Source organism: Macaca nemestrina, chromosome 8 (assembly GCF_043159975.1).
Source record: "Macaca nemestrina isolate mMacNem1 chromosome 8, mMacNem.hap1, whole genome shotgun sequence".
Taxonomy (NCBI): Eukaryota; Metazoa; Chordata; class Mammalia; order Primates; family Cercopithecidae; genus Macaca; species Macaca nemestrina.
Window position 1 is genome coordinate 127,582,560 of NC_092132.1, and position 23,801 is coordinate 127,606,360.

Below are 23,801 nucleotides of genomic sequence, written 5' to 3' on the forward strand. Positions count from 1 at the left end.
GATTGTGAGGCCTCCCCAGCCATGTGGAACTGTTAGTCGAATAAATCTCTTTCCTTTATAAATTACCCAATCTCAAGTATGTCTTTATTAGCAGCATGAGAAGAGATTAATTCAGAAGGTAAGGAGAGCCTCCAGATTATGATCCAAGTTGACACCTTCTGAAGAAGAAGGGAAGGAAAAGTGTCAGACTGTTGCACAGTCATAAGAAAGTTTTAGCTGACCTGAGACAAATTCACCAATTCAAGAAATCCCATATATTACAGTAATAAGCCTGCATTAGAACCTTTGCCCTGCTTTGCCATTGGTTGAGAACAGCCTATAGAAAGTGTGGCATGAACACAGGAATGGATCCAGAAGAGCAAAATCTAAGACAATCTAAGTCAATTATGCTCCTTGCTGCAGATCGAATGGCATGTTTTCAAGGCCACCATAATATATAAGAAGTTCTTACAAATCAATAAGATAAAAGAGGAAAATACCAATATCAAAATGGGTAATGGACACTATACCAGATTGTCTGTTGTCCACTCAGGGTCACATTTTTTTCTTTCTATACTCTTCTCTGCATTGCAAAAGCCATCAGGATTCTGAGTCACAATTCACCAATGAGAGGAATTTTGTGAGATTTTGGAAAGTGGAAGAGAAGTGGAAGCCATTTCTCACCCTGTAACCGTGTTGTGCAAGGATGAAGACTTCAGCCAACAGTAGAGGTGAGGTTTTGCCAGGAGCTCCTGGATGACCTGCATGCACATCATTGGTGCTTTAGACAGCTAAATCATCAGCATGGTTTCCCGATACAGTTGCACTTCAGAATTTCTGGAAGCAAACAGTAGCTTTCTCTAATCTGTTTCCCAATATTTCCAAGCAATATCATAACCGTCTGATTCCCTGTATTAAATCCTTCCTGCATGAAACAACTACAGCGGTTTCTGACCAAATCCTGGTGTCTTAGTTGGTTTTCACACTGAGACTGGGTGATTTATAAACAAGAGAAGTTTAATTGACTCACAGTTCTGCATGGTTGGAGAGGCCTCAGGAAACTTACAATAAGATGGAAGGTGAAGGGAAAGCAAGGCACCTTCTTCACAGAGTGGCAGGAGAGAGAGGGAGCGCAGGAGAAACTGTCATTTTTTAAGCCATTGGATATCATGAGAACTCCCTTGCTATCACAAGAACAGCATGAGGGAACCCTCCCCCATGATCCTATCACCTCCCACCAGATCTCTCCCTTGACACATGGGGATTAGAATTCAAGATGAGATTTGGGTGGGGACACAGAGCCAAACCATAACACCTGGCTAGCAGAAACATGAACAAGGAAGTCATAAACGAATATATAGAAATAAATGTATAAAAATAAAATCATAATTAAAGAATACAAATATTTTTAAATGAGGTGTTTTTTACTTATCAAACTGGCTAAGGTTTATTTTATTTACATATATTTATGTACTTGTCTAGTTTATTATAAACAGTCAAAGTTGGCAAGAGACAAAAGACAAACAAGTAAAAAGACAAAAAACAGGTACTGTTATGCACTCCTGTGGGGAGTTTATATTTTACATTTACATTTGTAAAACCTTTCTAGAGGTCAATATCTGTTATAACCTCTTAAATGTTCATAATCTTTGTTATTCTAATTTTAGTTACAGAAATTAATCTTAAGGAAAATTTGGAGTACAATGTTATATATAAGAGTATCAATGTGGCACATACACACTGTGGAATATGATGCAGACATAAAAAAGAATGAGTTCATGTACTTTGCAGGGACATGGATGAAGCTGGAAGCCATCATTCTCAGCAAACTAATATAGGAACAGAAAACTGAACACCACATGTTCTCACTCATAAGTGGGAGTTGAACAATGAGAACACATGGACACAGGGAGGAGAACAACACACACTGGGGCCCGTCAGGGGATGGGGGGCAAGGGGAAGGAGAGCATTAGGACAAATACCTAATGCATGTGGAGCTTAAAACCTAGATGATGGGTTGATAGGTGCAGCAAACCACCATGGCACATGTATACCTATGTAACAAGCCTGCACATTCAGCACATGTATCCCAGAACTTAAAGTAAAATAATAAATAAATAAGAGTATTTACCACAGTTCAAGTTATAGATCAGGATTTTTTTAAACCTGAATATTTAAATATTTAGTTTAGCATGACATACAGTGTCTTAGTCTGTTCAGGCTGCTATAACAAAATACCTTAGACTGGATAATTTATAAACAAAAGAAATATGTTGCTCTGGAGGTTGAGAAGTCCAAGATCAAGGTGCTGGAAGATTTGGTGCTATGCAAGGGCCCATTCCTCATAGATGTCGCCTTCTACGTGTTCTCACATGGCAGAAGGGCAAAGAGGCTTCCTCTTTCATAAAGGCACTAATTCCATTCCTGAGGGTGGAATCCTCATGACCTAATCATCTTACAAAGACCTCACCTCTTAATACCATCACCTCAGAAGTTAGGCTACAACATATGAATTTTGGGGAGAATACAAACATTCAGACAATAGCATATACATAGAATAGAATCACTGTGGAGCTCTTATAAATCATGTTTTGTTATAAATGTAATAATTGAGTTCATGAAATAATATAAGTGAAAAAATAAGATATGTAACTATGGGTACAGTATGATTACACTATTTTATGTAATGTATACAATGTATAATATATGAAATATATATGTACACATAAATACATGTACATAAAATATTTCCTGGTATGTACGTGTGTATATATATTTTTATGTATATAATTTATACACATTAGCAAAAAATGAGAAAATATGACAAATATTTAACAGTAGCTATTTCTCCAGCAGCAGGATTACAGATAATTTTTATTTTCATACATTTCTGTCTGACTTTTCCAAATGTGCTATTATGAGCACAAATTTTATAATTAAATACAAGTCAATAAGCATTTTAATGTGCCTATAACAGCCCATCAGCAAGTGAAGAGATGAGATAAAAATGTGTCTGCACTTGGTACGCATATTGATTTTCTTTTACTTCCATTTCCAGATGATATTGACAAAGATATTGAAAAAATTTGATTGATATGCCTCAGCTCAGACTTGCTATGCAAGAGCAAAGTCTTATTGTTTTAAAGGAATTATTTGCTGATCAGCTATAGGGTGACTTGACCTCACATTCCTACCATGATAGTCCCACAGTGTAGGGATGGGGTGGTATGACTCCCAAGACTTGGAGTATGTTATTTTCTCAGGGCAATGAAGATTTGGACAAATGATAGCAAAGACAGAATTATTATCTCATCAAAGACATCCCTCAGCAGTGTCTGTGGGCTGTGCAGTGTTCTCAGTTCGATAAAGGATTAGGACACAATGCTTCTTTGGAGAACTGTGACTTGATACTGCATCAATATCTTTCTGAGAAATGTTTTTCATTTTCTTGCCTCTTTAACTTCTTAAGCCTTAGGAGAATTAGTTGAAAAGCCAAGTCTTTGGGGTAGATACTAACATTAAGTCTTCTACTCTGTCATTTGCAATCATAAATTCCAGAACACAGCTCCTAATTCCATTGTGTATTGTTTTCTAAGGGAATGATAGACAGATTCTTTATTTTTTAAACCCCTAAGCCTACCACACTTGCTGAGTTCCTCACTAGTCACTAAGAAAGTCCTGTCAATCAACGCATGGGTTTATGTCCATTGCTCAGCCCTTCTCCAATCAGACTCATTCCCCCAGCATCCCTGACACACCACTCTAAAATGCGGCTGCTGATGGTTCACCTTCCTCACTTTTGTCTACAAATCTCAATCCTGCTGATTCCACAAATCCTGCATCAAGCAATATCATTTTATGAGCCTTTCCACAACCACCCCTTCAGGGGATTCTTCAATTCACACAGGAAGTCTTCAGAGTATCACCCTCAGAGCCAGGCAAGAGGGACTCCTGGCTAGGGTTTCATGCTTTAGAGAGTCCAGCTCTGACTCCTTTTGGCCATAGGACTAATGTGATATGCCCACCTGGAGCCTGTGCCCTCCCTTCTAGGCCATGCCCTGGGACTCAGAATCCCTTACCCTAGATGGCCACACAATCACTTTCAGGTCCATCCTCTCTGGGCAGACATCACAAATGTGTGCACCCCAAGGCCCGAGGCCAAGAAGGCAGCTTTCTGGATGTAGGGGCTGACGTGTTCACACACATTTGCATGGCCCCTCAATTCAAAGAACAAGGGGGGAAAGTAAGAAGAAAAGAAGTAGCTGGTGATCAGGACCAGCTCTCGCAACTCAGCCATGTTGGGTCTTTCTGATTACACCACTTAGCTCAAGTGCAGTGCTCAAGACACTTAGCACATTCTCCAGCTGAATTTACCAGTGTTCATGGACTACCTGATTTAGAAATATATTTCACTATAAAGTAACATACAAATGAGCAGAAAGGGAGTTAATAAGATTAATAATAGAGTTAGTTTACATTATGAACTGAGTTTTGAGAAACATAATTTCTTTCAACACTAATAACAACCTTGTGGGGGTTCACTGTCTCCCTTTAAAAATTAGGAAACCAAGGCTTTGCCATGGTCTCATAGGAGGGTCAGAATAGCATTTTTGTGACCCCAGAGCATACTCCTCTCCACTCCACCTACCCATGTGTCCAACTCAGACGCCTCCTGGGATGTCCATGTCAACTATTATTTAAAGAGTAACCAACAGATGGATAGTTTTCTGTTTGTGAATCAATGGTAGGTGACTGAAAAATTGGTTCTGAGAGGTTGCTTTGCAAGGATTGATGGTCACAGGCTGAGAAGCAGATTTGAAAGACCTACCTGCTAGCAGCATGAAGAGCTGCTCTTCCTTATCTTGGCATTAACTAGTTAATTATTGGAGGTGGGTGCAGGGATGGATTATGTGTATTCTTAATTGTTGGAGAGTGGGTACTGGGAGTTACAAAGACCTTTGTGATTTTTGACCTTGCAGAGCTGAGCAATTTCCAGTTGCTTTACTTGCTGATAACACTGCTTCCCTTATCTACCATGGAACACATCTTAATGAAGAATTTGCGTTCACAGCATCCAGTTAATGAATATGAAACTAAACAGTGTATATCCCTCTGATGGATGGGATTTCGGAGGCACAGACATTATACACATATTTGATGATAAAGTACTAGAAGTGCAGGGAATTGAGGTCAAGCTTCCTCCTAAGGGGACTGAATCCCAGAGAGAGCAGGTGACTTAGTAATGAGAAGGGGAGCTGTCTGTTCAACCAGGATGCTCCTCCTATGGCACAAAATTCAGTTTTAAAAATATATTAAATTCAAATCAAATGTGTTAAGTGTGAGTTCTATCCCTACAGGTGTGAGGCAGAGGTGGAGGACTTTGTATACAATAGAGAAATAAATATAAATATTAGGTCTTCCATGACATAGGATTCACTGACCCTCTCATGAGCATTCCTCTGAAGCATTTTGAGATTTATTGCTATAGAAGAGCCTCCCAAACATAATCTCACTTAGAAAAGGTAATCATACTAATATGATTTTGTTCACAGGAGAGAATCTAAGTGCACACCACTACTTAAAGTTATTTCTTTGTTCCTAGGTTTAAGGGGAACTAGTAAATAAGAACATTCCACTTTGTCTGCATCAATAAAGATGAAAGAAGATGACTTAGGAGGTAGGAATTGGAGTGGGAAACATTTTTCTATGTTCCCAATATTCTGAAACACATATCACTTCATTCAATCATAAGGTAAACAGAGTATGTAATTTACCAGAAAAAAGTAATGAGACTGGTGGTGCTAGGTTTTCATACTCCAGCTATTAATGAATTAAAGAGAGTAACACTCCTGAAAAGATACCATTTTCTCAAGAAAGCTGGAAAAGAATGTGTGGCATTTAAAACATACCAAACTCTGTGGCCATAATGCTCTTAAAATTCATCTGTCTAAAGAAATTAGAAGTGAATCATATTAAATAAGGTTTAGATATATCCACTTTATCTTCCTGAAAATATAATTTCATTACAATCGAATTTATCAAATTTTATCTGATTTGACTTGCTATTTAAAATACTTTATAATTTACTTGCATATTTGGAATTACAATGTTCTTAATATACTTCTTGATTTTAACAAAACCTAGGACAAATGTTAATCAAATCAAACTGTTCAAAGTTACTTTATAACACATTCCTATGAACACACCATACACACAGCAATATCTAGCAAGGGTGTCAATTTTTCTTTATTTTTAAAATCAGATCATTTAAAGAAGTTATTTACTACAAATGACTCTACACACACACGCACACACACACGCAAACCTTTTTAAAGAAACGCTAGAACCCAACCCCCTTTAGGCCAGAGGAAACCATTACAGCTGTACACGCACTTGTGCCTGTTGCCGTAGAGTAATACGGTAGCAGCAGGAGATTACGGTACTAGCTGGGCTACTGCCTGTGTTACGTCAGCGAGAGCTGCAAAGTTCCTTGCTATTCTTTTCTGGTGTCGGGGAGCTGAATATTAAAAGGGTGATTGTGGAGTTATCGGTTATCTGTATTTTTTTTTCTTTTCCTATTTTGACTCTTTTAAAAAATGCAGGTAAAGTGACAGCGGGCCAGGAGCTTAAAGACATCGCTGGTGGAGGGGTGAGTCAGCGGGTGCAAAAGGACAAGGATTTGGTTCCTCGGAGAGACGGTCCCCTCTCCGCCTCCAGAGAAGAGCAGGCAGGCAGCTCCCGGGACCCAAACCGGGTCCGCCTCCCACGCTCGCGAGCTGGTGGCTTAGCAGCGGCGCTTCAGGTGAGTGCGCCGGGGCGGGCGTCCCGTAGGGCCGAGTGGGTGAGGGCAGACATCCCCCGCTGTCTGGTGAGACCGAACCCCCACTTTTCCCAGCGCCTCCCGCTTTTTCCACCAGGTTTTATACCGGCCCCTCTACCCCACCCCCGATTCCCTTACATCTTCTGCGAAGTTGCCTTCTACTTAACAAGTGTCTTTTTAACCCTGTGTTTATCACCCTCGAGGTAGGAGGGAAAGGGTTTCTGCAGTGGCACGATTTTAATACCACCTGTGAGGTCTTAAACTTGGGATTTTAACAACAGTCTTTGCCCGAGGTCTCCTCTCAGGGCCCAACCCAAGAAGGCAAGGTGGGCACTTCCTCACGCCCCGCGGTCCTGCCGAGTCCCTGCGGTCGGTTCGCAGTTGTGGAAACCCAGGTTTCTTACGCAGATGGTGGCCCCCAGCCCAGAAAATCGAAGGCGGCCCCTGCCCGCTGGCATGCCGGCTTCATGTTTACGCCTGCAAAATCCGCAGTGACTGTCACTTGCAAAGCTGCCTCTGCAGAGGGACGTCCTCCCCACTCCGTGCCCCGGCAGTCCCGCTACGGCTGGCAGCTGGAGCCCCTCGGGTGGCCAACAGTGAGGCTTGGAGAGGCGTCGTGGACAGATCTGGGTCGCTTTCAGCCCTCGGGTCCCTCCCGGCTTCGCTCGGGACCTGGCTCTCAAGTCAGCTTGGCTGGTGGACAGACCCGCGCGCTCTGCGCACCCGAGTGCGAATTCCACCGGCGTGAGCGTGAGCGTGCGCGTGGTCCTGGCCCTGCGGTCCCTGGGTCTCAGCGGTTCCCTCTCCCAGGCCGCCCCCTCCAGGTGACTGCGAAGCAACCTGTTCTAATGGAAACCGAGTACATCCTCCAGAATTCCCCGGCTAGGATCAGTGCGACACACTCGCCAGCCGCGATCGCCCTTCCCGGGCTTCGAGGATTTTAATTTCTCGGTACCGGCGCTCGAAATCCAGCCTTCGAGCGCTGGAGCCTGGGGTTAGGGGGATTTGTTTTTTTGTTTGTTTTTCGCTTCGAATCCTGAACTCGGGCAGAGGTGACTCAGTAGAGCGCGCGAGGCAGGTTCCCAGTGGTGGGGACGCGAGATGCGCTCCGGAGTCGCCTCCGCCACAGCCGGGCGAAGCAGCTTCTGGACCGCAGAACCAGCCCGGCTCCCAGCTGGCGTCCCGCAGCCCGTCGAGCTCAGCACAGCCTCTCTCCTTGGGACGCCTAGCTCACAGCCCGCCTTTCTCTTTGCGCTCTTTCAGGTGGACGCGGTCAAACGATGCCCGGCAGCCGCCTGTGTCTCAACACATATTTCACACCCACGTCCCCTGGCCTGTGCTCCTAGAAGCTGGAGACAGCAGGAGCCTTCGGTGGGGCAGCTCAAAATGTAGGTAACTGCGGGCCAGGAGCAGTGCCCAGATGCCATCGGTCCCTGCCTTTGAGCGTCGACGGCTGATCCTTTGGTTTGAGGGGGAGACTGGCGCTGGAATTTTGAATTCCGAATCATGTGCAGAATGCTGAATCTTCCCCGAGCCAGGACGAATCACACAACGCGGAAAAGCAGACTCTCGTAATTTTGGAATTGCATGTTGCAAGAAGTCTCCTGGATCTTCACGCCCACCCTCGGGTAGGGAGGGAGTTGGGGTCCGGGCTAGGCCAGCCCAGCAGGTGGAGAGGGTCCCGGGCAGCCCCGCGCGCCCCTGGCCATGTCGCCTTTAATGCCCTGCCCCTTCGTGTGGCCTTCTGAGGGTTCCCAGGGCTGGCCAGGGTTGTTTCCCACCCGCGCGCGCGCTCTCACTCCCAGCCAGACCCAGCTGGCAGGGCTCCCTCCAGCCGAGACCTTTTGATTCCCGGCTCCCGCGCTCCCGCCTCCGCGCCTGCCCGCGGGGTGGCCCTGGAGAGCCGGACCTCGCCCGGCCCCGGCTGGGACCATGGTGTTTCTCTCCGGAAATGCTTCCGACAGCTCCAACTGCACCCAACCGCCGGCACCGGTGAACATTTCCAAGGCCATTCTGCTCGGGGTGATCTTGGGGGGCCTCATTCTTTTCGGGGTGCTGGGGAACATCCTAGTGATCCTCTCCGTAGCCTGTCACCGACACCTGCACTCAGTCACACACTACTACATCGTCAACCTGGCGGTGGCCGACCTCCTGCTCACCTCCACGGTGCTGCCCTTCTCCGCCATCTTCGAGGTCCTAGGCTACTGGGCCTTTGGCAGGGTCTTCTGCAACATCTGGGCGGCAGTGGATGTTCTGTGCTGCACCGCGTCCATCATGGGCCTCTGCATCATCTCCATCGACCGCTACATCGGCGTGAGCTACCCGCTGCGCTACCCAACCATCGTCACCCAGAGGAGGGGTCTCATGGCTCTGCTCTGCGTCTGGGCACTCTCCCTGGTCATCTCCATCGGACCCCTGTTCGGCTGGAGGCAGCCGGCCCCCGAGGACGAGACCATCTGTCAGATCAATGAGGAGCCGGGCTACGTGCTCTTCTCAGCGCTGGGCTCCTTCTACCTGCCGCTGGCCATCATCTTGGTCATGTACTGCCGCGTCTACGTGGTGGCCAAGAGGGAGAGCCGGGGCCTCAAGTCTGGCCTCAAGACCGACAAGTCGGACTCGGAGCAAGTGACGCTCCGCATCCATCGGAAAAACGCCCCTGCAGGAGGCAGCGGGGTGGCCAGCACCAAGTCCAAGACGCACTTCTCGGTGAGGCTCCTCAAGTTCTCCCGGGAGAAGAAAGCGGCCAAAACGCTGGGCATCGTGGTGGGCTGCTTCGTCCTCTGCTGGCTACCTTTTTTCTTAGTGATGCCCATTGGTAAGTCTTGACCACCCCTCACTTTAGCATTTGGGGATCTTCACCCTTCTTGGCTTCTGTTACCCCAGACTCCCAGTCCTGGATGGGAGAGGACGGATTAGCATTTCAAACAGCACAGCTCTAGGGCAATTAGAAAAGGCTCCCGTGTAGAAAAGTGAATTTTCATTCTCTTTCTACTCCAGTCTCATTTATATTAGGCCCTAGAACACTTTTTCAGCTGTAAAGTGGCTTCCAACTGATGCAGATTAATTGTTCTCTGTAATAAGAATGTCAACTTTTCTTAATGCCTATAAGCACGTGTTTAATTTAAATGCATCTGCTCTCTCTAGTCTCGGAGTCTCCACCAAGTGTTTAGGCTGACTGTGGAATGCCATTTTCACTCTGCTACAGAACGCAAATTCTTTTGGCCTGAAAATAAGTACCTCGCTTATTCTGGACAAATGTGTGATTTTATTATTGCATTAGGTTATTCATAAGGGTTTGTTTTAATGGTCTGTTTATGTTCTATATCTGTGCTAATTTTATTTTCTGGATTCAGTATGGAAGGAATTACGGTGAGCCACTAAGAAAAAAAAAAATGATTCTATGTCCAAACCAATTTTAGCCTTAAATAATTAATCATAATGTTTCCAATAAGTAAATACTTATTTTTTTTACTTTAATAGTAAGTATTAAAACAAACACTTCTCTTACCCAAAATCATCCAGAAAGTTGCAGATGACACTGTTTGAAAATAATACAGTACACATAATGTTACAAATCCAATTTTTGCAGATGCTAAATTAGCTGTTGTCAAAATTAATTAGCTTGTTATAAGTATCAGCAAGCTGATCCACTTGGAATAGTCATCTATCTCCTTCAGTGAGATCCCAAAATGGTTGTATGCTATTTTTAGTTTGGAAGCTCAAATATAGACCCAAACATCGCTTATCCACCAACTCTAAAAAACAAAACATCATGGTTAACATTAGTAAAAGTCCATTTCAAGTGCTTTACAGCCTAATTTAAATGGCATGTACTTAAAGTACTTTAATTCGCAACTCTGTGCAATAATAGCAACTATTATTTTTTTGTGCCATTTATGTTCCAGACATTTTCCCAAGTTTTTATTTCATTAGTCCTCTCGACAACTCGGTGAGTTATACACAATTATCCGGCAATCACAAGTCATGGGAAGGGATGCTTCAGGTCCTAATACCATAGCCACAAGCCATGGATAGCTATTTAAATGTTAATTGAAATTAAATTAAATTAATATTCGGTTCCTCAATTTCTCAGTCCCACTGACCACATCTTAAGTGCCCAATAGTCACACGTGGCCAGTGACTACTGTTTTAGACAGCAGAGATATAGGTCATTTCTATCATTGCAGAAATGTCTGTCCTGTAGGGCTGCCAGAGAGGCCCTCTTTAGTCCAACACCTGGCCTTCCATTGTGCCTGCCCATCATTATTACTTACTCTGCTCCTGGAAGTACATCACAGCTTTGAAATTACAGAAATTACACTCTTTACCTGAGTCCCTTTGCACATTTATTCATGCATCTGCTCGCTCAACAAGTATTTATGGACCATCTGTTCTAGGCACTTTGGATGAACAGGGCAGAAAAGTCCTTGCCAATGAGATGTTTGCATTTGGAAATGAATTAAGCAAATGAATGTATCCTAAAAAGTCAAGATTAACATGCACTATCAAAACATCAACAGGATGAGAGGTTAGAAAGTGACAAAGACAATGAGGGTCTGCTTTAGTGGGTAGTGGGGAAAATTCTGTCTAAAGAGGTGATATTTGAGCAGAGTCCTGACTGGACTGAAGAGCAAAGCTTGCAAGATCTGAGAAGAAGAGCGTCCTGGGCAGAGGCAGCAGTGAGTACAGAGATGGGAAAGAGCCTGACCTGTTTAATCAAGATCATGGAGGCCAGTATGACTCAGCTACAGACAGGGAGGGAGCAGTCAAGTTCAAGAAGAGATTGGACAGATAGACAACACCAAAGTCATGTGGGGTCTTTTAGACCAAAGTAAAATTTCCGTATTATTCTAACTGTGGTGGGAAGTCATTCAAGGGTGTTTAGCAGGTGAGTGGCCAGTCTCATTTATATTTTTGAAGGATCATTCTGGTTGTTGGGGGGAAAATTGGCTGTTTGGGGGCAAGAGCAGAAGCAGAGAATAGTTAAAAGGCTATTAGAAGTCAAGGGGATAGAGGTCATGACATCTTGAACTCAGGTGGGACAGGTAGAGGTGGTAAGAAGTGATCACATTTAGCACTTATTTTAAAGGTAAAGCTGATGAGTTTGGACAACGGTGTGAGAAAAAGGGAGGTTTAGGGCCTGAACAGCTGAGTAAATAATAATGCTTTTTACTAAGACTAGCAAAACCAAAGAGTTACATGGTTGCAAGGGGCTGCAGGGAGTGAGAAGTAGGAGCCTTTCTTTTGTGTACACTGTATTGAGAAACATTCATTAGACATCGAAGTAGAGATGGCAAGTAGGGAATTAGATACTGTACATAGATTTGGAGCTTAGAGAGGAGGCGGGATACAGATATAAACTTGGATATGTCAACATCTTTAAAGCTATAGGAATAAAGAGGTTGACAAAAGAGAAGGTAAAGAGAGAAAAGAGACAAGAACAGAGCCTCCACACCTGTAGTTCCAGCTACTCGGGAGGCTGAGGCAGGAGAATTGCTTGAACCCGGGAGGCAGAGGTTGCAGTGAGCTGAGATCGCGCCACTGCACTCCAGCCTGGGCTCAGAGCGAGGCTCCATCTCAAAAAAAAAAAAAAAAAAAAAGAACAAAACCTCCAGGGAATTCTGATACTTGGGGGTCAGGTCAGAAAAAGGAGGAGAAACAGCCAGCAAACAAGATTGCAAAGGACTAGCCAGGGAGAGGAAAAATCAGGAGAATGTGATATCCTGGAAGCCTAATGAAAATGTTTCAAGAAGGCAGGAATAATCAACTGTGTCACATGCAGCTGAGAGGTCAGGTTAGAGGAGGACTGGGAGCCAACATTGGATTTGGCAGTAAGGAGGTTCTTAGTGATAGGAGGAAGGCACATGAGGCTCACAGCTCCAGGGGAGTGATGGAACCAAAAGCCTGATTGTGTACTTTCTAGAAAGAACAAAGGATGAAAAAAGTGGGAACAGGGAAAATAGACAACTCTTGTGAAAGGTTTTGCTATACAGTGGAGCTAGGAGATGTGGTGTAGCTGGAGGGGTCTAGGGAAGGCTTTCAATGGTGGGAGGTGGGTATATGACATGATATTTACATTCTGATGGGAACGATGGGATAGAGAGAGGCACTGATGGGATAAGCAAGGGAGGAGACAGGATTCAGTGCCCAAGGAGAGCACTGGAAAATGACAAGGAAAGTAAAGTGTGTGAGTCCTGAGGCAAGCAGAGACGGAGGGAGAGATATATTGATCCCTTTAGGATATGTTTATGTCCTCAGTGAAATATGAAGCAAGGTCATCAGCTAAGAGTGAGTCAGGAATGGGGAACGATGGCAGTTTGAGCAGCAGAGAAGGTGTGAAAGATTCATCTTTGAGAGTGGAAGAGTAAACATTTTATGGAAGTTTAGTAGAGTCACTGGATAGTCCTGGAGGCCTATTTGAGATTTACGGTCATAACATTAAAGTAGAGCAGTCAGGAGGGTTGTGTGTTTTTCTCTAAGAGCTAAGCAGCTGAGGGATACAGGAGGCATTGCTGAGGACCAACTGTGAGTCCCAGAGAGTGTGTTTGTGAAGAGACACAGACTCAGTCAGGTTAGGGAGCATCCACAGCCAGGTGGTAGAAGGAGCCCGGGTGACGATGGGTGGCCTGAGAGTTTGGAGCTTGTGGTGGTGGCTGAGCTATGCATAGAGATGAGAAACAATGGCCTGGGTCCTGCAGTCATCTAGGGGAGGTGGACTCTCTGTCTAATCATAGCTCACTCTTGGATTGGCTGTCCCAGGGAGTCAGCAGTGTGGAGGAGAAGATGTTGTGGGGGAGAGAAGTGGTGGTAGACAGGAGCCCTCGGAATCAGTGGACTTTAAATCCTAGAAAGGTGCTGGGTGCGGTGGCTCATGCCTGTAATCCCAGCACTTTGGAAGGCTGAGCAGGCGGATCACTTGAGGTTAGGAGCTCAAGACCAGCCTGGCCAACATGGCGAAACCCCATCTCTACTTAAAACACAAAAATTAGCCGGGCATGGTGGTGCACACCTGTAATCCAAGCTACCTGGTAGACTGAGGCTGGAGAATCGCTTGAACCCAGGAGACAGAGGTTGCAGTGAGCTGAGTCACACCACTGTACTCCAGCCTAGGCGACAGGGCGAGATTCTGTCAAAAAAAAAAAAAAAAAAAAAAAGGGAAAAGATTATATGACAGGAGGGAAGTAGGGAACATACAGTTCACAAGGTCTGAGTAGCTGCTCAGTAGCGCAAAGCATTCCTGAACCTGCCAATCTGTGGTCCCCAGTTTCCTCCTGACACCAGTTGAGTAAGAGGTGATTTCCTCCAAGAATGTACTGGCTATGTAATAAGCACCAGGCTCTGGGCTCCCCAGAATAAAAAAGATGAATAAAGCACAGTGCCCTCAAGGGCCTCACAGTCTAGTTAAGGAGACAAATTGTCAACAATTATTGCAAGTCTGTAAGATTGGTGCTCAGAGTGATATTATTACATGGTGCTCAGGATGGTGCTCAGAATGACATTATTACCCAGTGCTAAGCTATATAGCTGTTAACTGTGTCTGGAGGTCACTGAGAAGCTTCTATATGCATAGCCATTGACAGAGCAGAGACTTAAAGAAGATGGCACTACTTCCGCTGGGTCATCAACTAGATGTTATATGTCTTTTTATTAACTGTCTTAAGTGTGTTTTTCATGCAAAATGTGAACAGAAGAATAAATATGCTATCATATTATTATATGCAAGGGATATTCATTCTTAAATATGACATGTGCTGTTTTGGAAAAAACGGCTGTCGGTCTGCACTAGACTGCAGGAGAGGAAAGAGATTAAAAACTAAAACCAGGGCAGGGATGAGTGTGCTATCCACAGCTAAGAAGTGAAACACCCACGTTTAATAGGGATTGACCCAGAAAAATCAGGTGAGTAGGCTATTTGACTGCGAAGGTCCTTCCTGTATATTATGAGAAGTCTCACGTTCCCTTTTTCCCAAGCTTCTCCCCACTAAGGCTGGGTTGCTTGCTGCATTCAATAGAATGACTGTTGGGAGGAATCTGACTTGCCTGCTTCCAAGTCTAAATCTTGCTAGTCTTGTTCCGTTTCTGCATCCTAAATATTTGGTTGAAATTCAGAATGCCTTCAAGGGAGGGGGTTGCATTGTGAGGTTGTTAACAGTCATTTAAACTTTGGAGCAAACGCTTTCAAAAAGCAAATTTTGGTCATGGAGATGAGTAGAGAGACTATGACGTTGTTAGCCTTCAAACTACGAAAGAAAAGGAAGGATGAGGACTCTGCTTCTCCGGAAGCTCCAGCATCTAAAACCTGTGAATCATCTTTGTTGATTTCATCCCATCGTCTAGAGCCCACTAGTTCCAGAGGCAGTGTGCTGCTGAGTGGAGAAACTGTTGGCCTGAGATTTAAACCTAGGCTTTCTTTTTCATATGACAGGGGATGTTATATAGGTCAGCTGCCCAGCATAGTGCCTAACACAGAGTAAATGTCAATAAATGTCCATCTTACCAGAATTCAAAGGATTCACAGACTATTACTGATGTCTGTCAACATGCGGATGTTGCATGTTGAGGGTTGGATGTCCTTGGCATTCTGAGAAATAGAAAGCATTGGAAAGAAGATGAAAAGGTAACATTCACTGAAAATATAGTTAGGTGTCTGAATTCTGGACATGTTATCTGATTTAAACACAAAACCCAGTGTTATTATAGGACCTAAGCCATTGATTCCTATTGCCACTGCATCAAAAGAGGCAGTGTTGGGCTGAGATGTGGCTTACATAGACGTAGAATGTTTGAGGATTATGTTTATAAAAGAACAGAAGGCAGCACATTGATAGAGCAGGAGAATGTTTTAAGATTGGATGTTTGAGGAGGGCACAGCTGGCAGGGGATTGGTCAGGTGGAGGCAGCGACGCAGAGAATGATTCATTCATTCATTCAGCAGAATTTCATTGAACATCTACTGTTTGTCAGGAAGCTATAGAATCACTGGAGATAAAGACAAATACATCCCTGCCCTAAAGGAGCAGAACATCTGAACAATTAGATACCTAGCAAAAGTATATGAAAAATGACAAGGAAAAAGGACAAGTACATACAATGCTATATGATAACCCCAAACGCTCTGTGGATGCCCAGGGGTTGAGGGTTGCTTCACTGCAGGTACAAAGGGGAGCAGTCCCCTGCTTCTCATGGAAAAGGTTCACCTCTTAGAGATAATCGTGTGAAGAGAAACTAATGCCATTAGGATTTATTTTATTTTATTTATTTATTTAACAACAGGATCTCATCCTTTCACCCAGGCTGGAGTTCAGTGGTAATCATAGTTCACTGCAGCCTCTAACTCAAGTGGTTCTCCCACCTCAGCTTTCTGAGTAGCTGGGACTACAGGCATGCACCACCATGCCTGGCTAATTTTTATATTTCATTTTTATAGAGATGGGGTCTTGCTATGTTGTCCAGGCTGGTCTTGAGCTCCTGGGCTCAAGCAATCCTTTTTCTTTAGCCTCCCAAAGCATTGAGATTATAGGCATGAGCCATCACACCTGGCTAGAATTTATTTTAAGATAAGAAGTCAGTGTTTCAGGTACTCTTACTACACCACAAACCATACCAAAAGGTAGTGGCTTAAAGCAACAGCCATCTATATCTCATGATTCTATGGGCAGAAGTACGTCAGCACCCAGCTTGCCTGGCAGTTGAAGCTGGTTGTGAGTCTTGGTGGCCTCTCTTCCCTCCATGGTCTAAACTGCCTTCTCATAGCATGGCAGTTCTCCCCCAAGAAAGCCAAGGCAGAAACTGTGAGGCCTTTGAAGAACTGGGCTCACACCTGGTCCAGCATCACTGCTGTTTCATTCTGCAGTCACAGCAAGTCAGAAGACCAGCCTAGGTTCAAGGAGAAGTGAGACAGACTCACATCTTGATGGGAGAGCAGCAGGTGCATACAGGGAGGGGCGGATCATCGTAGTCCTCTTGCAGATCACCGACCTCACAAGTGTGCTAAATTACATTTCTCTTTCATCCATCAGTTATATTGAGAACCCTGTATGCCAGGCTTCATGCAATGCACAGAGTAAAACCAACTGGGGTCTCTGCCTCCCTGCAGGCTTCTAATCTCCAGGAGACAGACATTAATCGGATAGCCACATTAAGTTATCGAAAACCGTGTACAGAGCAATGAAGGGAACATAAACGGTGCCTTAAAAATATGTCCTGTGGCTAAGGGTGGTCCTGGACTGGGAGGGTAGAAAGGTCTTTCTGGGAAGGAGGGCTTGACTATTAAGTCCAGATCTATTGAAGGAGTAGGTGTTTAGTGGCAAAAATGGGGAGGGAGGGAAGAGAACATGCAAAGACTCTAGTGGGGCCGGCTTAAAGCCCATAATGACTTTCTAGAAGGCCACTGTGGCCAGAAACAAGAGGCCAAGAGATAACTGGTGTCCAGTGAAGCTGGAAAGAGAAGAACCAGACTAAACAAGGCTTTATAGCCATTATACAAGTTTGTGTTTTTATCCAAAGACGAGCAGGAATGACATGATTGAGTTTATACAGCATTTCAAGATATCAAAGGCTTAGTGAAAGCAAGATTGTGGATAGACCAGTTGGGAGACCTTTATGCAGGACAGGGGGAGCTGTATCCTGACAAGTGCAATCCTTCTACCATGCCATTTAAAAAACTTATTTCCGTGAGCTGCCACATCATTCTGGAATGCCTCTTTTGTCACTGCCTTCAGAGCTTAGATTTATGAGAAAACCTTTCTCGTGACCAGAAACAGTATAACCAGACTAGGCTTTAAATTAATTTTGGCTCTTTCCACAAGACAAATCTGTCAATGAAGATTTACCATCATTTTCAAAAGAACGTGCTGCAGGCCCAGAAGATGTCAACAATGATCTCTAACAATGCTGTGAACAATAGCTGACTCTCAAGTCAGGCTATAGACAGGTGAGTTATTACTTGGGTGGAGTAATAATCCTTAGTCACTTAGGAACAAAGTCATTGCTGTGTTCTGTCACCTCATGGTTTCATGGTGGATGTGAGGACAGTTTTCTAACGCATTTTCTTTGTCTAACAAGTTTACTGTATTTTAGCCCTGCTATTTGGTTTGCCAGTTTTGCACTTGCCTTGTGGCTTCTCATTTTTACGTTATATATTTCTTTGCTATTTAAACATTTCTTTTCTTCTTCTACTTTTTCTTTTTTTTTTTCTTTAAGTTCTGAGATACATATGCAGAATGTGCAGGTTTGTTACATAGGTACGCATCTGCCATTGTGGTTTGCTGTACCTATCAACCCATTATCTAGGTTTTAAGCCTGGCGTGCATTAGGTATTTGTCCTAATGCTCTCCCTCCCCTTGCCCCCCAATCCCCAACAGGCTCCGATGTGTGATGTTCCCCTCCTTGTGTCCATGTGTTCTCATTTGAACATTTCTTTTTATATTTTTATCTGTCACTTATATTTCTCTTCTTGTGAAATTTCCTATCTGTGTTTTTTTGGTCACTTTTTATACAGCTGTTTTGCTGTCTTTTTTTAATCAGTAAGCTCATTTTATACATTGAAGATAAATAATTACTTGTTTAGCATAAATCCTGGGTTACCAGTCTTCTCACACTATATGCAAATGTGCCAAGAAAATATAGCTTATTTTCCAAAAACAGATGTGATCTTTTCTACAAACTTCCATGGAAATACACATACACATGTACTGACATGCATACACACACACACACGCATGCATGCACACACACTTTTAGATAAATTTAATAAACTTATTCCAATCCAATAGTTTATGCATCACCTTTGCATATTCAGTCTCTTTTGGATGGCTTGGTGTCTTAGTCCATTCAGGTTGCTATAATAAAATGCCATAGACTGGGTGGCTTATAAACAACAGGAATTTATTTCTCACAATCCTCAAGACTGGAAGTCTGAGCTCAAGGTACCAACAGATTTAGTGTCTGAAGAGGACCTACCTTCTTTTTCATGGATCGTACCTTCTGGCTGTGTGCTTACTTGGTGGAAGGAGTGAGGCAGCTCCCTAGGGCCTCTTTCTGCATCACCTCCCAAAGGCCCCATCTCCTAATATCATCACACTGGGGGCCAGGATTCTAATACAGGAATTTTGGGGGTGGGGCGCAGACCACAGCACAGGGCCTTTCAGATCTGCCCTCTAAGTTACTGACCAGGCCTAGGTGCTTACGAACCTCATAGTAGTCAGAGAGGGTTTGACTATGACTTCATTGGTTCCTGGCTGTTGACATTGGCTCTGTTGCTGTTGGCCAGGGAGTTACTTTGTCCCTGCAGCCCTGTAAACAACTTTGACAACCTTCTCCACCAAATTCTCAACAATATTTCCATCCCAGTCTCAGGGCACAGAAAGCCCTGTGGGTTCCTTCCACACCACATTCTCTGCCCCAACACACTGGCTGCCACATTAACAGGTATGGTGGCTCTCATATAAAGGACTGAAGACACCCAGAATGGAGAAAGGGAGAAAGCACCTCTGTTCCCACCTTTAACTTCAGGCTTTTTTTTTTGGTTACACACAGGGTCTTGCTGTGTCACCCAGGCTGGGGTGCAGTGGCACAGTCATGGCTCACTGCAGCCTAGAACCTCTGGGTTCAAGTGATCCTCTCTTCTCAGCCTCCTGAGTAGGTGGAACTACAGACATGCACCACCACGCCCAGCCAATCTTCAGGCATTCCTACCATTGTTGTTGAGAGAGAGAAATCAGAACAAATGCCAACTGCCTCTTTCTACTACCTTCTTCTCTGCCTTTCTCACAGTCCCTTGGGGAAGACAGCGAAGTCTTTCCTTTTCCTTGTTCTGGCTAAAGGGGATACTCCTCCTCCTTTCCAGAGTGGCATCCACCTTGTATGGAATAGCAAAGCCATACAATGGACAGCAGAGAGAGAGATTTACTAAGAGAAGAATAAAGATGAGGAGTATTTTAAAATATCATAATCCTTATACATATTTAAAACTATCTTTTCCACTTGGTTATTTGCATTTTGTTGTTTTATGGTTTTTTACAAATATTTGGACACTTAAAATATTTATATAGTCAAATATTTTCATCTGTTTTTTCATGGAATGTGCCTTCTCAGGGATGCTCAGAGAGAGCTTCCACAGCGTAAGTCTATTTCCTCCTCATTCTTTTAGAGCATCATTTGTAATCTACCTGGAATTCGTGTTTGTATTTTGGTAGATGATGCCTTACTGTATTTATTTTGAAATGGTTAGCCAGATAGTCTCAAAAGACTTATCAAATAATCCATCATTTCCTTTCTTATTTGGAAAACCACATTTGTTATATTAAAAAGAATTTTGGATCTATTTTGGAACACACTCGCTTCTTTTCCATTTATCTGTCTCTCTGCTCTAGTATTGCTGTCACATTACTTTAATGGCTGTGGTTGCATAATACATTTTAATATTCTCCAGTTTAAGGCCTGGATGAATATTCTTTTTCAAAATTATTTTGTCTATTCTTGTACATTCATTCTGCCAAGAAAACTCTGGATTCATTTTGTCACTGCATTTACTTCCCAAACTACTTTTGAACTATTGTTTACACTTTACTTTTAAGCACACCTGCTAACATCTCCTGGAAAACTGATTGTAACAACGAAATTGGGAAATGCTGCTTTGATATTTTGACAGATATGACACTGACCATTGGTTTTAGATTGATATACTCGATCATATCCAAGAAATATCTTTCTAGAGTTTACAAAACTATACTGATCTAGATTTAAAATGCATTTTAATTTGTTTGCATTTTTAATATAATTCAATCAAAAATGAATTTTTAATTTTGTTAAATTAAACATTTGCTTTATTGATATCAATCAATATAATCTTTTTTCATTGCCATTGATTTGATAAAAATTTATTTCATATTATTAACCTATCCATGTATTCTTGGATTAAATTCTACTCAATCAGGTGACATTACCCTTATTCATGTTGCTATATCACAGGAAATATTTCACTTCTCATTTGCATATATATTTCTGTGTGAAATGAGTCTATTGTTTTACTTTAATGCACTGTCTTTGTTGCATTTGGTAGCAGGTTTATGTTAATTTCATAAAGCAAATTGTGACACTTTTCATTTTTTTTCTATGAACTGTAACAGCTTAAATAGCATAAGAATTATGTGTTCCTTGAAGGTTTGAAAAACTTGCCCATAAAACATTCGAGCCCAGCTCCTTTTATGGATGCAATTCTTTGAGACTGGTTTCTATTTCTTCCAAGGACAGTGGTCTGTTCTGATTGTCAGATTTGATAATTTTTATTTTCATATTTTCCATTTGCCTTCTCATTGAGGTTCAAGTTTTTAGCATAGACTTCTACATGAAATTCTGTAACTTTTTATTTCTTTGCTGTCTTTCTTCTTTCTTTCCGCCTTCACTTTCTGAGAGCCTGTATATTTTATTAGTTTTTTTCAAAGAATCCAAGTCCTGAATTTATTAGTTATTTTAATCTCCTTTCTAGTGCATTAATGTAATCTCTAGAGATTTCTCTCTTTTATTTTCTGGTTATATTTTGCTTTTCAATATTAGCTTACCCAGAATGTTTAGTTCATGTATTTTAATTCTTTCTTGTCTAAGATTAAAAACAATCCAAGCTGTACATTTGCTTCTAAGCAAAGTTCACTTTCTTCCCTTATGTTTGGGTAGGGAGTGCCCTCATCCAATCAGTCTGTCTTTCTTCTTTTAGTATTTCCCTCGTCCTGTGCAGACAGGAAGGGATTAGTTGTGTTGTTGTTGTTGTTTGTTCATTTGAAAATAATTGGTAATTTTATCTCCCACTTTCTCAAATTTAATTTCCAATTCAATGCATTGTGGTCAGAGAATGTGAGCTCAGTAATTTTTAGCTATGGGACTTATTGAGATTTTCTTAATGGCTTAATATGTAATAAATAATTAACACACTTAATAGATTTAATCTTTAGTGCATATATTAACTAAACATTAATAGTGGTGTTTTCCAGATCCTGTTTATCCATTCATCTTTATTTATCTTACCACTATCTATTATATACTTTACTTGCCAAATAATGAGAGAGGTATGATAAAGTTTCCCTTTGCTACAGGGTTTCTTCCCATTATTTCTTAAATTTTTAACAAGTTTTGCTTTATATATGTTTATGCTTTTGCTTCATGCATAGAAGATCAAGTCAATAATATCTTCATTTAAAGATAGACTTTTTATTCTATTTAATTATTTTTCCTGGATATGCACATTTAAAAAAATAATATTTCAATCTCTAATCTACTGTTGTTCACATTTGTTCATCATTTTATTTATCAGCTTGTGTATTTCACATCAAATGGATTTCTCATAATCCATGTCTCTAATCTGGGTATTTGTCCTTACTAAGTATTTAACTAATTTTCATTTATCGTGACAGATTATTTGGTGTGATTTTTGTCAACTTACCATATACTTTCTGGTTCTATGCTTCCTTCGTTTTCACTATTTTCAGTCTTTCATAAAACGGGTAATTTTTTTCTTTGCTTTTTAATTCTGTGTTGTTTTGGAAAGCTTGTCTACTGTGTTTAATTTTACTAGACATAACTTTTGAGCTTTTCAAAATCATGTTTAAACCTTCAGTTCTCTCTTACTGTTACTCCACCACCCACCTTTGCCCATGGAAGGTGAGAAGTTTAGCATACTCTTCTTTTCTCTTCTTAAAACCTCTATCTTTTAGTTAATAAAATAGTGCATTTTAAATGTAGATTATTTTCATTAAATTTTGTATTGCCTCTCCTGTCTTTTGTAACTTTCCATAGTTTAGTTTATCAATTGTCCTCCTGTTATATATTATGACTTACTCACTCCTGTGCTCTGGATTTTTCTTAACCTCCCAGATGGAGCAGAGGTCAGCAAACCATGGCCTACTTTTGGGAGTAAAGTTCTTCCAGCTGGGTTGGCCATGCCCTGTATTTGACATATTGTCTGTGGTGCTTCCATGCGACAGTGGTGGACTTGGGTAGATGCTACAGAGACTGTGTGGCCCACAAAGTTTAAAATATTTATTATTATATTAGAGAAGACTGTAGCACCAAACAAAATTTTACCAATAAAGATATAAGCAAGGGCCATGTACAGTGACTCACGCCTGTAATCCCAGCAATTTGGGAGGCTGAGGTGGGCGGATCACTTGAGGCCAGGAGTTTGAGACAAGCCTAGACAATAAGGTGAAACCCCGTCTCTATTAAAAGTACAAAAACTAGGCGTGGTGGCACACACCTGTAATTCTAGCTATTCAGCAGCCTGAGTCACAAGAATCACTTGAACTCAGGAGGTGGAAGTTGCAGTGAGCCGAGATTTCCACACCGCACTGCAGCCTGGGCAACAGAGCAACACTTTGTCTCTGACAACAACAGCAACAAAAAAAGATACAAGCAAAACACATTTTCTCAGCCCTTCTAGGCCTGAGCCTTAATACATGAAAGACAACTTATGTGAAGACAACTTAGAATTCAAGTGAGTTTTTTTTTTTTTTTTCATTTCAAAATACTCTTGTTGCTTCTTTGTTTCTTGGCATTTAATACTTCATAAAAGACACAAGGTCCCCTTGATTATTGTTTTTTTGTCAAGTATTCTCTTTGTTTATGTATTTATTTTTCAACTAAGATGTTTATAAAAAATTTTTTTCTTTATTAAATTAAAAAATATATATCCTGGGGACTTCTGTTTGGGGTAACTTTTCATTGCTATTGCCTGAAACCCGGTGCACCTTTTGCCCTGAAGCCAAAGGCAGCCTCCTTTAATGATGACGTCCTCTGCTCTGCTCTTTCTCTTGGAATTTCAATTCCTATACCTACCCTCTTTTTCTTTTGCATTTCTCTCTCTTTAGTCACTTTTTTACTATTTTTCTTATTTCCATTTGAATTTCTCAAGTTCATGTTCCACTTGACTTACTTGGTTTTTGTAATACACAATCTCCATACTCCCTCCATCCCACTCCATTCGGTGGGCACACTGTCCGTCTTCGTCACC

General features: G+C 42.3%; 1 protein-coding gene across 3 annotated transcripts in view; it reads left to right on the forward strand.

Annotated features, from left to right (window-relative positions):
* Positions 1-6,399: 6,399 nt before the first annotated feature.
* The window catches only part of LOC105482022 (adrenoceptor alpha 1A), a 116,435-nt gene continuing 99,033 nt past the window's right edge, over positions 6,400-23,801 (forward strand). For all 3 annotated transcript variants that reach the window (XM_011741882.3, XM_011741881.3, XM_011741880.3), the window contains exons 1-2: positions 6,400-6,781; positions 8,063-9,614. In XM_011741882.3, the coding sequence (XP_011740184.2) occupies positions 8,732-9,614 (883 nt within the window). In that variant the 5' untranslated portion in view covers positions 6,400-6,781; positions 8,063-8,731. The remainder of the gene's footprint in view (positions 6,782-8,062; positions 9,615-23,801) is intronic.